Source organism: Gopherus evgoodei, chromosome 8, assembly GCF_007399415.2.
Source record: "Gopherus evgoodei ecotype Sinaloan lineage chromosome 8, rGopEvg1_v1.p, whole genome shotgun sequence".
Taxonomy (NCBI): Eukaryota; Metazoa; Chordata; order Testudines; family Testudinidae; genus Gopherus; species Gopherus evgoodei.
Window position 1 is genome coordinate 259,691 of NC_044329.1, and position 13,452 is coordinate 273,142.

General features: G+C 45.2%; 1 protein-coding gene across 5 annotated transcripts in view; it reads right to left on the reverse strand.

Annotated features, from left to right (window-relative positions):
* The window catches only part of KDM3B (lysine demethylase 3B), a 114,505-nt gene that overhangs the window by 78,069 nt on the left and 22,984 nt on the right, over nucleotides 1-13,452 (reverse strand). For 3 of the 5 annotated variants that reach the window (XM_030571482.1, XM_030571481.1, XM_030571483.1), the window contains exon 2: nucleotides 1,316-1,483. In XM_030571482.1, the coding sequence (XP_030427342.1) occupies nucleotides 1,316-1,483 (168 nt within the window). Of the gene's footprint in view, nucleotides 1-1,315; nucleotides 1,484-6,969; nucleotides 6,991-11,980; nucleotides 12,017-13,452 lie in introns of those variants that run through there. The other 2 variants (XM_030571484.1, XM_030571485.1) reach the window with 2 other exon arrangements.

The following is a 13,452-nucleotide window of genomic DNA, read 5'->3' on the forward strand; positions in this document are numbered from 1 at the left end:
CCAAGGAGAGACTGGCTAACTGTTCTAAAAAGTGTCAAACTGTCTAAACTAGTTGCTAAGTGGTATTTCAAATTATGCTAGGTAACAAGTATTAAAATAACATGCCCACACCCCCTCTCTCTGGCTCCCCTAGTCTAGACATGGCATTAGATCCTGTAGTGCTTAAACATTTAACTGCCTCACAAAGCACTACAGTCCACAAGTTATGAATCCCCTGTTAGTTGTTCTGCCAGCCATTACCATCTCTTGTCTCAAAAGCTCTCCTGAGGAATGTAAGCCACACAGATTAAGTATACCCGGGCGCATTTACAGACTCGGCAAGAATCTCAGCCAGAGACTACAGCCACATCTACACAACAGGCACTATAGCAGCACAGCTACAGCATTGCTGCCATGCCACTGTAGTGAAGAGACATTTCCCACATCAACAGAAGGGGTTTTTCCAACTGCTGTAGGTAATCCACCTCTCCGAGTGGGAGCAGCTAGGTAGACTGAAGAATTTTCCCATCGACTTAGCTAAATCTACACCTGGCATTAGGTCAGCACAGGTTAGAACTCAGGACTGTGAATATTCACTGACAGCACTAGCTACATTGACCTAACTTTTATGTATTGACCTGGCCCACGAGAAACAATCTTTTATGAAGTCTTTCAGGGACTCTGCAAAAATTGTAGTTGCAAATTTAACACAAACTTTTCCAAGTTATATCAGAGAGATTCTTATCAGGGACCTCATAATAAATGAGGTAAGTTAAGGCCTGGTCTACATGAAAACATTACGTCAGCATAACTACGTCACTCAGGGGTGTGAAAAATTCACATCCTTGAGTGGTATAGTTAAACCAACATAAGTCCCTGTGTAGACTGTGCTAGGTCGACAGAAGAATTCTTCCATCTTCTTCCATCAACCAAGCTACTGTCTCTTGAGGAGATTACTTATGCCAATGGGAGAACTCCTCCAGACAGTGTAGGTTGTGTCTACATTGAAGTGCTACAGCTGTGCTGTTCTAACATTTTAAGTGTAGACAAGCCCTAGGACGTTTTTAAAAATTAGACCGTTTGGGGGGGTGGGCGGGATGAAAAACCCGGAGGTTCTCACAACTTCAAAGTTTACAAAGATCTTGTCCAAATCCCCTCTGCACCTTTCCCAGCTCCCACAGTTTTTCTGGATTACAGTTTCTAGAAATGTCAGGCAGCTTAGTTTGGCAATGTTAAGAGGTGGCTTTGCAACAAAAGGTTTATAGCAAAGATATCCACAATCTCAGTTATGAGATGACTTCCCTACATAGTGTCACCGTTCTGGCCAAATACTTACCAGTGCAGGCCACTGTGCAAGTGAGATCTGAGTTCCCTGAAGTAGAACTGGATCACTTCGAGGAGCCCATACCAGTGACCCTTCCAGCAGCAACACTATGACCTCTTCAGCATGAACTTTCACCCAGGCATGTTGCTTCCAGTTGCAGCCATCAAACTCCACAAAGATCTACAAAAACATATTTAACATGTTTCAGACACCCACATGGTGGGGTGGAAACCCTACAAACCCACATGGATAAAGACTTCGCTTTAGTCAGAAAAATTAGTATCACTTGAGAACATATGCTTCATATCAATATTGGATCATCATATCTGAATAGCTACCACACACATTACCAAAGAGACAAATCAGAGAAGTGCACAGTGACTACAGAAAACTGGAAAGTTCATTTCCTTGTTCTCCCCCCATACCTCCCCAAACCTCACCAATTTCAGGTATTGTATCTTTCCATGAGAGATGGAAGACATGCTCCAGTTGCCCCCTTACCCCAAAAATCCAGCTGGAAGTAACACACTCCAAACAGGCCTCTCAAAGACCATAGAATTATAGAACTGGAAGGGAACTTGAGAGGTCATCTAGTCCAGTCCCCTGAACTGAAGGCAGGACTAAGTATTATTTAGACCATCTCTGACAGGTGTTTGTCCAACCTGCTCTTTAAAATCCCCAATGATGGAGATTCCACAACCTTCCTAGGCAACTTATTCCAGTGCTTAAACACTCAGAGTTAGGAAGTTTTTCCTAATGTCCAACCTAAGCCTCCCTTGCTGCAATTTAAGCCCACTGCTTTTTGTCCTATCCTGAGAGGTTAAGAACAACAATTTTTCTCCCTCCTCCTTGTAACAACCTCTTATGTCCCCTCTCAGTCTTCTCTTCTCCAGACTATACAAACCTAATTTTTTCAATCTTTCCTCACAGGTCATGTTTTCTAGACCTTTAATCAAAAATATGGATTTTTAACTGCTTTCAGATTCACTCTCACCCTAAATTTCCAACAGATTGGCCCGACAGTTATGATAAATTGTTACAAGTGCTATTCAGACAGGTATGTTTCATATCCAGAGAGCACACTCTAAACAAGAAATTCTTCTCCTACATTGGGTGGGCACTGCTATTCCATTCTCTAAAATATATACACACACTTCTGCGCTTCTGTTTTGGGATTATGCAGATTTATCTACTCACTAGAAACTTTGTAATATATTAAGTCTCCCCTAAAATACACTTGCAGTGCACTTTAACATATTGACCCTCAATCTCTCAGGTAGCATCTCTGTTTTTCAGCCAGGTAAACGGAAGTACAGAGACACTGAAGTGACCAGTCTGAAGTTACACAATGAGCGGTGAAGACAGGAACAGAATCCAGGAGTCTCAGTCCCTAATCTAACCACTAAAAGGACACTGCCTTCTGTAACGAAGCAGTCTCTGGCGGGACAAAACTGAGGGCTTGCCTACATTACCCACTGGATCGATGAGCAGCGATTGATCCAGCAGGGGTCGATTTATCGCATCTAGTCTAGATGCGATAAATTGATCACCAAGCACTCTCTCATCGACTCCGGCACTCCACAAGGGCGAGAGGTGCAGGCGGAGTCGATAAGAGAGCGTCAGCCATTGACTTACCACAGTGAAGACACCGCGGTAAGTAGATCTGAGTACATCAACTTCAGTTACATTATTCACATAGCTGAAGTTGTGTAACTTAGATCAATCCCCCTCCTCCCCAAACATAGACCTGAGAGTATCAATTCAGGACAAAAATTGCTTAGAGCAGGGCAGTTACAGCCCAAGGTTGGGTTTCTTTTATTACTAAGACACACCAAACCAGCTAGAGAGGACTTCGGTTTTACCCCACTGGCTAACCAGAAGCAATACAAGCAATTCCCTCAGATACGCCAGTTCCTTTGTTTCACCACCAGCACCGCTCCTAATGGGGATGACTGGTTATGAAAACCAATACCCCAGTAAAAGAAAAAAGGTTCTATTGATCCCAAAGGGCCAAGCCCCAGACCCAGGTCAATATACAAATAAGATTTTACTCACAAATCACATAGTTGCCAATCCTTTAGAATCTAAAGGTTTATTCATTAAAAGAAAAAATATAGATGAGAGCTAAAATTGGTTAAATGGAATCAATTACATACAGTAATGGCAAAGTTCTTAGTTCAGGCTTGTGGCAGTGATGGAATAAACTGCAGATTCAAATCCAGTCTCTGGAGTACATCTACAGCTTGGATGGGTCATTCAGTCCTTTATTCAAAGCTTCAGTTTGTAGCAAAGTTCCTCCAGAGGTAAAAAGCAGGGTAGAAGACAAAATGGAGCAGCTTCCAGGGCCTTTTATATCCTCTGCCAAGTGGAAGGACACCCTTTGTTCTTACTGTAGAAAATTACAGCAGCAAGATGGAGTCTGGAGTCACATAGTCATGCATGGACAGGTGACTTGCCCCAGTTCTTTACAGGGCGACACCATTGTTTACATGTTAGTTCAAACTTTCCCAGGAATGCTCAGATGTGGACTGGCATCTCCCAAAGTCCACTGTCACTTAAGTGTTTCTTGACTAGGCACTTATTCAGAATAGTCCTCTCTCAAGAAGCTGACCAAATGCTTCACTGAGGAAACTTAGAATCAAACACATTGAGATAAAAGTACACAGCCAATATTCATAACTTCAAATATAAAAATGATACACAGAGATAGCATAATCATAACCAGCAAACTACAACCTTTCCACAGACACTTCACTTGACCTCCTCTGTACAAGACCTGGTGCAACCATAGGACTCTGGTTGCAACTCTGCAGTCATAATTCATGTCAACAACATCACACCTTCTCAAAATCAAACACTAATGCTGTTGCATTCCAAGCCTTTGGGTACGGCTACACTATAGGGACTATACCAGAATAGCTAAGGCACCGTAACTATGCCACCATACCCCTATTGCAGACAGAGCTTATGTCAATGGAACGCATTTTTCCATCTGCACATTAACACCACCATCCTCCTGAGCTAGGTTGATGGAAGAAAGCTTATGAGAGTGCAAAACAATCAGTGGTATGTTGTACATTACAATCAAGACTTTTACTAATTGACAAACTATTACTGAGGGCCAACAGCAAAGGACTGAAGTTGGAGACCACCCACGCTTCCCCACAATATTAGTCAGAGTGATGCGTGTGCACAAGCAAGCTACCTTCCTCAATTCGACCCATTAAAGCCAATTTTCACTGAAATACTGAATGGCAGTTCTACTTTACAAGAATTTGCACCCTGCCAAATTTCTACTTTAAAAGAAGGGCTGTTAAAAAAGGTTGCCAAAATAATTTTTCCCATTATACATTTCTTCTCCCTCCCTCCAAAAAAATCATTTTCAGATAGCTGAACTTTTTGTAAATCTTTTAAAAAAATAATTTCTCTGGTGGAGATCAAGAAAATTCTAGCTCAGAAGGCGAGAAGTTTCAAGAAGTTATGAGCAACAAAGTGGTGGGAATAGTTGCTATTTCGTCCTCAAGTGTTTTCCCTCTTCCTTTTTCCTTCATCTTTGGATACTTAATTTAGACATGTGCACAGCCTGTACAGTTTTTGTATGTAACTACAGAGAGCTACACAATTTTTGCTTCTGAACCAGTATCAAACAGATTATTTTTCTTATGAAGATCTGCTAGCTAGCTTCTCCAAAGCCAACCAATGCAAAGAAGAGGTGGCAGAGGCTACCATTCCAAACAGCAGAGCACAATAAAGAGGAAGCTAACCAGCCTGAGGCCAACAAGTTGTGCTCTCAAGTGTCCACATTAAAAGCATAGAAAATAAATTCTTTATTTTGCCCCAAATGGCTGGCATTGAGTATGCACAAGACAGAAAATGACTTGTAAAGACTGCCTGAAATACTTGTGTGGATTGATTTCTGTGTGGATATAACAAAGATACACATACACCAATAATCATATTTTCACACTATTTCCAAAGTGATGTATAATGAAGATTCACATGAAGGCTGTTCAAGACAGCAAGAGCTTCAAAGAAGGAAGCTGATCCCAATAACATGGAGATTGTGCAAAGGGAAGAGGCTCTTGCAAGGCAACAGAAGAGAAGTAAAGACAAAGCCTAGAAGATCTGAGAACAAACATAATACGCTCTTTGTATGTGAGAGGTGAAAGGCAGCAACATACCGTACATGCTGGAATGTCAGGAAGCCATGGTGAGTGTGCTGCAACAGAGATGTTTTGGGTATTCCCCTGCCCCTTAATTTGAATATTTATTACATCTGGACTCTTGACTTGTTCAAATATACATTTCAAAAATGTTTTCAGAGGTTTTTAAGACAATTAGATTGCCTGTCTTCAGTTCTGATTCTGACGGAGAAAAAATATTAAATAATATGCTAAGACCTTGACTACATTAGCCTTTATTCTCCCAGTTTCTCACCATTTCTACCACTGATGGGGTTATTAGTCTAGACAAGGACTCCTGCTGCCAGTAGCATTTTCACACTGTAACTCTTGGTGTCCTGTTTATACTACCTGATCGCTAGTGCTGGGAAATTTTACGGAAAGAGGTTAGTGTACACAAGTCCCTAGCAAACTACAGAAACCCACTGCTGATGCTTGGGGTGAGATAAGCAGAGACTTGCTCAAGTTTCTGAATTCCCCACCCTATGGAGTAAGTCTCCCTTAGGCTCTATCCACACTAAACATTTTCTAATAAAGCTTATTCTACCAAGGATTATGAGGTATACAATTTTTGCAGTGTAGAGACAGCCTGATGGACAAACCTGTATAACCCTTTGTTTAGTTTACTGCAACAACAGGGAACACTAAAGAGTCAATAAAGAATTAAAATTGAGCTTGTGCCCCTTTTTTGATCTTTGCGATGTATGAAGGCAGCCTCGAAAGCCTAGATAGAAGACAAGTTCTTTTTCAGCTGGTTACTTACATTAGCATTCAGATGGAAAACTATTATCTTGTCAACAGTAGGTTTACCCCTCAACACAGCAGTTTCCCACCAGTTATTCAGCTCCATAAATAGCAGCAATAGGAGAAGCACACATGTAAACAAGGCACCAAACAGATTCATCTAGATGATGTGGTGTAAAACCAGAGTGTGCTTGGAGACGAAAGAGCAATGGGTTACCCCAGGGCTCTGTGCTTTTGCCAGCCCTGTTCAACCTTTACATCAATGACCTGCCAACAACGGAGTCACAAAGGTTCATTTACGCAGAGACCATCTGTTGCAGTCCCCAGGCGCAGACGTTCCACGAGCTTGATGCCACCTTAAACCAGGACATGACAAAGTTAGCTGATTACTGTAAGACTTTGTGCCTCCAGCCAAGTGTCATAAAAACAGCCTCCAGTTTGTTCCATCTTCATCACGCCAGCGCAATCAGAAAACTGAATATTTATCTGAATGGTCAGAAGGTGAAGCATGAAGTAGAACCGGCATATCTAGGTGTGACCATGCCCCCACCTGAAGAATTCAGCAGCTAAATTTAAGACATGCAACAGTCTTCTTAACAAACTGGCAGGTTCATCATGGGGTGCTTTTGCTCCAACTCTGCGGATGTTAGCTCTTGCCACCTAGTATTTGGTGGCGGAGTACTGAACACCAGTATGGAGCCAATCATCACACACCAAACTGGTGAATACACAGTTACATACCATCATGTGTACCACCTCCAGCACCTTGCATCCAACTCCACTTCTACAGCTTCCAGTTCTGAGCAATATTGCTCCTCCTCCTATCAGATGAGAGATTGCCACTGGCAAGTTACTGGAGAAAGTACACGCCAACCCAAGCCAGCCACTGCACAATGACCTTTTTAAACCACCAGCTGCATGTTTGCCATTATGTCGCCCATTAAGGTCTCATTCACCACACCAGGATGTTAGGGCGGAAACACTCTGGCGAGAGGAATGGATATCTGTTATAATCCCCAACCAGTCCCTCGTTGCCAACCCCACAATTTGCCCGCCTAGTTTTGACCTGCCCCATAGCCAATGATCCCTGTTGAACACATTCCGGACTGGACAAGGTCTCTGTGCAGCCAACCAGTATCACTCGTGCCTTCGTGACAGCCCTTTGTGCAGCTGTGGTGCAACACAGACAATGATGCACGCTGTCGATTAATGCCTGCTGACTAGGTTCAACAGTGGCCTAGAAGAACTGCATCGCATCACGCCACTGCCATAGCTTGGCTAGATGACTATGCACACGCTAAATAAATCAATCAATCTAGACATGGTACAAGCATGATCATATGGTATTAAAATCACTGGTAGCCTATTGGTGCTCTCAAACGGGTCTAATGTAAATGCAACCTAAGGTAAAATAAGCAGAAAAAACTTTACATTTCAAATCTTTATATAACATGCAAAAGGGAAAAACATACAAATGACATTCCTAAAATTGAATCACCTTAATTATGTAACCGTTTAAAATTTTACCTGTTGAAATTAAGGATGGTCCAATAGTTAGAGGCTAGCCAGAGACGCCAGATCAATTTCCTACCTTCACAGGCTTCCTGCATAACCTTGATCAAGTCAATTAAGGTATGTCTACACTAGCAACTATAAACGCGTCAATGCAGGGTTTTGTGCCATAAACCTGTTATTCAAACTGAAACCCTGGAAGCACGTTTCTGAAGACTGAGGATGAGTAGCCCTAAGTACCTGAGGTATATGAGCAAGTGAACACTTAAGGGTGTAGCACTCCCCTGTAACCGTGCGTTTGCAGTGTTGTTATGGGGCCTGTACCAGGACTAAAATTTTCAGCAGTCCTGCACTTTCAATTCCACAATGCACTGAAATCTTTCCTTCTTGACCCTTACTCAATCTATAAACTGTACTTGTCCACTGTATGCTCCCAGAGTAGTGTGCTGTTCTGTACGATAGGTCAGTTAAAAGAAAAAAAAAATGTGTAGGTCACATGAAGTGCAAGTTTTGTTAGTAGTGTTGGGAAGGCCTTGAAAGAATGTGGCTTAATTGGAAAAACTGAACCCAAAAGGTAAATGATAAGACAGGAGGAAAAGTCCTTGAAAAAAACCCTTTGAATTATAGAAGATGGTTACAAACTGGTTAAAATTTGTTCTGTAATGAACCTTTAACATACCAATGTTATCTTACGAAAGAAGCCCAGTCACAATTTTGTCTACTTCAGCCTAAGAAAAGGGTCAACTCCAAGCTGCACAAAACTGGATCTTAGTTAAAGTCAGCAATTGCATCACTTGTTTGTTAAGAACTATAAAAAGGCGAGCTTTTAAAAAGCTGATTACTAGTGTGTGTCTGTCCATGTTGGAGACAGCCAACATGGATTTCAGCACTACTCCTGTTGTAAGTACCTGATCTTTGCTTATAACTGTATGTTGGTATGAGTGTGATATTTGCTTAGACATTTAATGCACATTTATAGCACCTGTATAAATAGCATTTGGCCTTTGAAATTAATAAAGGAATTCATAATTAAACTAATGTCTGGTGGTATCCAGCATAAACAATATCAACAAATTTCCAACATGTATTAAACCACCTCAGAAGGAAAACTTCCTATTATACTATTTTCACAGCAATACCAATGTACCATGAAGGAAGTGCCAAAAGCAGTTGCTTGACCCACTAACAATACCTGAGATCTTTCTCCTGCCATCCATCTCCACATGGCATGCACTGCTCTGTTATCTGTGTGTCATGGAATTCCTTGCTGATCCTGTGGCATTGTCTGCCCCATTCCTCTTCCCAAACGCCTGAAAGTTCCCCCATGGAACCCAGCCCACACTGTGGTCCATGCTGAAATCTTGCTCAAGCAAAATAGTCATAGATCAAGTATCAGAGGGTAGCCGTGTTAGTCTGGATCTATAAAAGCAGCAGAATGTTCTGTGGCACCTTATAGACTAAGGCACGTTTTGGAGCATGAGCTTTTATGGGTGCGGCTGCCTGCTGGGACTCCGTGTGCCATTAAAAATCCTGCCCGCTTGCCATGTGGTCCGTGGTCCCAGGCTGGAGCATCGGGGCCAAGTGCACCAAGCCGCCCGCCCCTCCCCGGAGCCCTGTCGCAGCACGTGCAGCCCTCTTGGGGCTGGGGCAGCGCGCTCCTGCGGGGCAGCATTTGGCTCCGCGGGGAGGAAAAGACGCTCCCCGCTCGTCCGGAGCCCAGCTGCCACACACGCAGCACTCTGAGGGGCGGGGAAGTGTATCTGGCTCTGCTTGGAGCCCCAAGGTAAGGGGTCCAGGGCTGAGGGGCGGAGGTGGATAAAAGGGTGGGGACAGTCAGGGGACAGGGAGCAGGGTGGGTTGGATAGGGGGTGGCTAGTGGCGGGGGGTGGTGGATGAGGCATGAGAGTTCTGGGGTCTGTTACAGGGAAGAGGGCAGATAGGGGGCAGGGATCAAGGAGGGTCCTGGGATGCAGTTAGGGTGGGGGGGGTCTCTGGAGGGGGTGGTCAGGGGACAAGGACCTGGGGGGTTTGGAAGAGAGAGAGTCAGAAGTTTGGGGGGGGGCTGTGGAGAGGGGCTGCGGCATGCAGGGAGAGGGTTGTATGGGTTGGGAGTTCTGGGGGTCCTGTCAGGAGGCAGGGAGCGGTTGGATGGGGAATGGGAGACCCGGGAGTCTGTCGGGGGGGGGGGGGGAGGGAGATAAGGGTTGGGGCAGTCAGGAGACAGGTAGGGAGGCTGAGATAGGGGATGGGGTCCTGGGGGACAGTTAGGGGCAGGGGTCCCAGGAGGAAGTAGTCAGGGGACAAGGAGTGAGGGGTTGGGGGCTCTGAGGGGGGCAGTCACCCAGCCCTCTACCCTGAGCCCTGACCCCTCCTCCCCCAAACACACACACAGCCCTCTGCCCTGCATCCCTACACACACCTCAGGCCCCTGCCCTCGGCCCTGTACCTCCCTCATACACACCCAGACCTCTGCTTGACTTTTTCACACATCCCCCACAACCCCCGCCCTGACTCTGGCACCCCCATGCATACCCAGCCCCCTTCTGCCTTGACACCTGCACCCCCTCACATGACCCCAGCCCTCTGCCCTGACTCTTGCACCCCCGCACATCCCCAGCTCCCCCACACCCCATGCATCCTCAACATCCCCACTCTCACCCTGAGCACCAAACACGAACTCCTGCACCCCCACCCACATTCCCACCTGCACCCCTCACTCCCACCTGCACCCCTCACATCATATGGGAGCTGCCCAGGTAAGTGCCCCACACCCAAATCTCCTGCCCCAACCCTGATCCCCCTCTCTCATTCTAGCTCCTGGCCAGACCCTTCACCCCCAGCCCTGTGCTCGGTCCACTCCCACCCTCAGCTCAGTGCAGAGAGAGGAGGAGAATGGGCCAGAACCAGGGAGAAGATAGCTCCCCACTGTATGTGGGCAGGGCCGGGACCCCATACTGGCAGTGAGCTGAGTGGTTCTGGCAATCAGGATCCTGGCTGGCAGGAGCTGGCGGATGGAACCCCTGAGCGGCAGTGGGGGCCCAGCAGCTGGCCCCATACAGCCTGCTACCAGTCTGGGCTTCTGGCTGCTGGACCCTTGATAGCCAGGGTCCTGGCTGCAGGCCCTGCTCAGCCCGCTGCCGGCCTAGGTGAACAGAACCCCAGACTAGCAGTGGGCTGAGAGGGCCAGTGGTGTAAGATCAACATTTTAAATGAAGCTTCTCAAACATTTTGAAAACCTTGTTAATTTTACAATACAACACTAGTTTAGTTATATAATATATAGACTTATAGAGAGAGACCTTCTAAAAAATATTAAAATGTATTACCAGCACGCGAGACCTTAAATTAGAGTGAATAAATGAAGACTCAGCACACCACTTGTGAAAGGTTGCGGACCCCTAGTCTATAAGGTGCCACAGGACTCTCTGATTTATGACTGTAAAAGCAGCAATCATTTTATTCATTTCAGATGAACAACTACAGAGCATGTGTGTTACAAAAGCAAAATTTTGAAAACACTTTGCAAATTAGAAATCATTGTGCCCCAGGGTCTCTCAAATAATCTGCTACTCGGACAAAGATGGTCCCCGCACCTTGCAACCCAGGTGGAGTCTGTAGTAAGAGGAGGCCCTAAGATGTAAACCTTGGTATCAGAGGCCTGGTATGAGACCTAAGGCCTGAACTAAAGTAATGGTCAAGACTTTGCTAACATAAAGCAAAGTGAAGCTGTGAGCCAGAGGTAGGCCCTGCTCACAGAAGCTGGCAAGGAAAGGACTAATGCTGCAAGAAGATACGTACCTAAAAGGTACTGAACACTAGAGATCAGAACATTCACATACTTGCACATTCCACACAGATAACAAGGAACAGACTGACCCATCCCAATGACGGGAGCAAAAGGATAATATGATGGATAGAGTTGTTTTGTTCGAACCAACATGTACAAGGCGAAAGGCGGCACCTTACTGCGTAGAGGGGTTGTACCTTGCTACGTAGAGGGGCTGCACCTCAATACGTCAGGAGTGATGTGTAACTTGTTTGTACCTGTGTATAAGAATGCATCCCTGGGGCGATGTCTTTGTCCGGCCGAGGGGGCAGTGGAAAGTCCCGCCACTGACTGAGTCGAGTCCATTGACCGTGGGTACATATTCGTAGTATGCCCTGAATTAGGCTAAGAAACCTACAGGGAACTATTATTGTAACCAATACGGCAATAAACCTGGCCGACGTGCCTTCGTACCTTACTAGACTCTGTGGTCATTGGGGGTTCTCTTCGGGTCTGCAGTGTCAGCTATCTGCGCAGAGCTGGGGCAGCACAAGAGGGAACACACGCACGCAGCCGAGTGATACCAACAAGGAGAGAGCAGAGCACCACACCTCTGACAACACCTCTGACAACAGAGTCCTGCTTGGCGGGAAAAAAAAAAAAAAACTGTTAGCAAAGGATCTGCTAGTTCAGCACAGACCATCTGTTTTTCAGTTAAAAAAAAAACAAAACACTATGCTGCCTGTCCATAATCTGCTCTTCCCCATACAACAGGGAGTTTCCACTTACCAAAGGGAACAACATTCCAGAAAAAGACAAGTTACTTGTGCTTCAAAACTAGAATTCAAGATATGTGGTCCCCATGCGTATTCTACTGTGGGTGACAATACCTGCAGTACTCAAAGAAGAGAATGGTGGCAGGGGTATAGGTAGTACGGCAGTTTGCAGAACCATTTATCCCAAATAATGCATCAGCAGAGGCGATGACTTGGACCAAGGTGTAATGTCTTCTGAATCCATGGATGGAATGCCATACTGCTGCCTCACAAATGATAAGCAGAGGTATTTCTTGGAGCGACACTACTGAGGCTGGCTATGCTCTCAGAGTGAGCCCATTACCCCATGCAGGAGAGAAAGGATTGCCAGTTGATAAAGTGGGATGCACCCAGAGATCCACGGGGAAGACATGGCTTGTTCTTAGACTCACTCTGCTATGACCAGAAATAGCCTAGGTGATTGATTTGCTTTGTTCTCTGTAGATAAGAGGCCAAAACTTGCCTCCTGTCGAGGGAATGAAGTCTCTTTTCTACGCTGGAGACTTCAGAAAGGTCACAGGTAAGGGGATAGATTCTGGTTTATGTGAACGTCTGAAACAACTTTAAGGAGTGAATTTCGGGTGCAGTCATACCAAGACCTTGTCTTTATTAAATCTAGTATAAGGAGTATCTGCCATTAGGGCCTCACCTTCTAGCTCACACAGCCATTTGGTGAGGTGATGGCAACAAGGAAGGCCACCTTCACAGGTAAGTGAAGCATCGAACAGGTAGCCAGAGGTTCAAAGGGTGGGTTGGTGAATGTTTAAAGCATTAAATTAAGGTCCATTGAGGGGCTGATTTTACAACTGCTGGGAAATTACTGATTAAACCCTTAAAGAACCTGAAGATGACTGGATAAGCAAAAACAGAGTTGCCATCCAACAGAGGGTGACATGTACTGATTGCCACCAGGTGAACCCCTACTGAGTTAAGGGAAAGATCCAACCTCTTGAGGGAAGAGAGATAATCCAAGATATCATATCCATTGACTCAGGAAACAGAGATCCACTTGCCCCACAGAAACACTTCACTTTGCAAGACAGGCTTCCATGAGAAAATGTTTTCTGCTGTTAGTAAAGACAACTTGAACATTCTGGAAACAATAACGTTCTAGATCCATTGCCCATCCAA